Source organism: Austrofundulus limnaeus, unplaced genomic scaffold (assembly GCF_001266775.1).
Source record: "Austrofundulus limnaeus strain Quisiro unplaced genomic scaffold, Austrofundulus_limnaeus-1.0 Scaffold721, whole genome shotgun sequence".
NCBI lineage: Eukaryota > Metazoa > Chordata > Actinopteri > Cyprinodontiformes > Rivulidae > Austrofundulus > Austrofundulus limnaeus.
In genome coordinates this window covers 198,208-201,371 of record NW_013953123.1, presented here as the reverse complement: position 1 = coordinate 201,371, position 3,164 = coordinate 198,208, and the positions used below count along the sequence as shown (strand labels likewise).

General features: G+C 43.7%; 1 protein-coding gene across 3 annotated transcripts in view; it reads right to left on the bottom strand.

The window, feature by feature from the left end:
- The window catches only part of hipk1a (homeodomain interacting protein kinase 1a), a 39,036-nt gene that overhangs the window by 24,985 nt on the left and 10,887 nt on the right, over positions 1-3,164 (bottom strand). For all 3 annotated transcript variants that reach the window (XM_014028157.1, XM_014028158.1, XM_014028159.1), the window contains exons 3-4: positions 1,675-2,048; positions 1,474-1,597 (exon numbers count right to left, since the gene is read on the bottom strand). In XM_014028157.1, coding sequence (XP_013883611.1) covers positions 1,474-1,597; positions 1,675-2,048 — 498 coding nt within the window. The remainder of the gene's footprint in view (positions 1-1,473; positions 1,598-1,674; positions 2,049-3,164) is intronic.

Below are 3,164 nucleotides of genomic sequence, written 5' to 3'. Positions count from 1 at the left end.
CCCCCCCACCCCACCCCCACCCCGGACCAATTTCTTAGGGGAAACACTGATAGTGTATCATATTTCGTTGATATAATATGTTTTGTTTTCCTCATCTAACCTTCTGTGGTATTTAGTTTTTCTTTTCAAAAGGTAGTGCGACCCCTGCTGGTTGCTGCATGACCTGATCACTTGTTCCCCTATGTTTCTGTCGCATGTCTTCTTGAACGGGTGTTCTTAAATGTAATTTCATTGTGCTCCATACAATGACAATAAAGTCATCAATCAATCAATCAATCAATCAATCAATCAATCAATCAATCAATCAATCAATCAATCAATCAAATACCGTGATACCAGTGTAACTGTTGAAAATACCTTGATATAAAATTTGGGTCAAACCGCCGGGCACTACTCCAAAGGATAATCAGTTATATATGTTAATCATATGGGTACTTTCTAAAATGGTGTAGAGCACAGTTACACAAACACACAGAAGAAGAAACAGAATCACTCTGCCTTCAAATGTTGAGTTTTTACAGTTTTTACTGATCGCTTTGACCCATTTGAAGGAACTGGGAACCTCTCAGTCTTCATCATCACCATCTCAGCAGAGCAGAAGACACCTCTTGCAGTGTGTTAACCCATTCTCATTGGATTGACACAGTTTTCCACCCTTTTGCAAAACAGTAACGCAGATGTCATTCAAGAAGTCCAAACTCCCTTTTAGCTGTCAGTATGAAACACAAAGCACCTGTTAAACACTTCTTCACAGAATTTTCTAATTTGCAATCAGTCTGCAGACCTGTGTTAATCTCTTATACTCTTATACTATAGACCTACTATAGATTTTTGTTCTTTACTGTAAAAGACGTTTTTTTATTTACCTACTTTCTCACACAGTAAAGGATTTTATTTTTATTTCCATGTATTCTCTGTTGGAATATTTCATTTGTCAGGCACAGTCTGAAAAAAAAATGTAATCAATAAAATTTGCATCAAACCATATCTGCTTCTGAATGTATTTTTACAAGAGGGTAAATTTGACTACAAACAGCACTGACATGTAAGCTACGTACAGTCATAGGCTACAATGACAAGCAATGGTGCACTGATTGTGCTGTATTTTGTTGCCCATTGTGTACTGATTGTTTGGAGGTGTTCATACATTGTGTCAAAGTTGAGTTGTTTGAAGGCAAAGTTTGCTTTTCTTCCATATTTTAAATGTTTTGACACAGTTGCTGCCTTTTGCAAACAAAATGTGTCATTTTGACCACTGTGTTAATGTTTAGGCCTCTGCGTTAACTGTTTTGAAAATGTGGATTTTGAGTTGACGGCTGCGTCAAAACAATCAATAAAAACTGTAATACTGTTATTTTTAATCAATATTTTAAAAAAAAACCTCTGTGTTGGAAAGAAAATAGTCTGGTTTGACTGGGTCTGACTGTGTTAAGATGCAGGTTTAAAGTATTTTGTGGAGGTGGTGCAGATGACCTGATCGTACTCTGAGGCACCGGGGTACAGGGGCCACCCCAAGAACAGCTCAGCTATAACGCAGCCCAGAGACCACATGTCGATGGCTTCGCAGAAAGGCAGACCCAGAATGATCTCTGGAGCTCTGAAAACATCAGGCAGTAAAGAGATCACGCAGGTGGTTTCCACACAGACACATTCAGCTCATTTCAGACCCCTCACCTGTAATATCGTGACTGCAGGTAGGTGGAGCAAACGGCTTTGGACACATGACTAGCAGAGCCAAAATCTATGACCTTCACCCTGTATGGCTGCCTCAGAGGGTCTACCAGCATGATGTTCTCAGGCTTCAGGTCGGCGTGGATCAAGCCCAGGCTCTTTAGCTTCATCAGAGCCGTGGCCACCTGCTGCAGGATGGGCCTGATGCATTTTAGGGTCAGAGGGCTGAACTTGCTGTGCTTCAGGAAGTCGTACAAGTTCTGCTCCAGCATCTCAAACACAAGGCACGTGTGGTTCTTGTGCTGAAAACACTCGTAGGAGCGGACAAAGTTGAACTCGTCAGCGTTCTCTGTGCTCAGCCTGCTGAGGATGCTCACCTGCAGGTGGGAAGAGGAAGAAGATCCATCAGTACAACCATCACAGCTATTGTCACGTGTTTCCATCAAGGCTTTTTGATGCTCATTTAGAAGTGTCGCATTAAAAATGCGAAAATAAAAAGTCGGATGGAAACAGCAAAATTCGAAAAAAAATCCTCAATTCGCTAAAAAGTTTTTACGCTCACTTAAGGTGGTTTTTGGATGATTCGCAAAGTAATTAATGCGCAAAACAAGAGATGGAAACACATTTGCCGAATAAATTCTGACGTAGCGCATGTTTACCTCACGTGACGTTCAGCTGTTTCCGCTTTCCTGCCTCATCCCGGATGTTATCATAAACGCACGAAAACATGGCTGTGAAATACAACAACAACAGCTATGTGTGGACTGACGAAGAGACGAGAACATTTCTCTCTTTAATTCGCGAAAGAAACATTAAATTAGCCGTTAAGCCGTTAAATCGCTCCATTGTCCCGAGATGATTATCCTCTGCTAGTTAGCAAGTTTCACTTCCTGTTTACTACCGCAAAGCTTGTCGCCGACATCTGACATAATCACGCGTTGCGTAGCCTTGTCTGACGTAATCACGCATTGCGTAGCCTCGTCTGACGTAATCGCGCGCTGCGTAGCCTCGTCTGACGTAATCACACGTTGCGTAGCCTCKTCTGATATAATCGCATGTTGCGTAGACTCGTCTGACGTAATCGCGCATTGCGTAGCCTCGTCTGACGTAACCGCGCGTTGCGTAGCCTCGTCTGACGTAATCGCGCGTTGCGTAGCCTCGTCTGACGTAATCGCGCGTTGCGTAGCCTCGTCTGACGTAATCGCGCGTTGCGTAGCCTCGTCTGACGTAATCGCGCGTTGCATAGCCTCGTCTGACGTAATCGCGCGTTGCTTAGCCTCATCTGATGTAATCGCGCGTTACGAAGCCTCGTCTGACGTAATCACACATTGGTAGCCTCGTCTGACGTAATCACGCGTTGCGTAGCCTCGTCTGACGTAATCGTGCGTTGCGTAGCCTCGTCTGACGTAATCGCGCGTTGCAAAGCCTCGTCTGACGTAATCGCGCGTTGCAAAGCCTCGTCTGACGTAATCGCGCGTTGCAAAGCCTCGTCT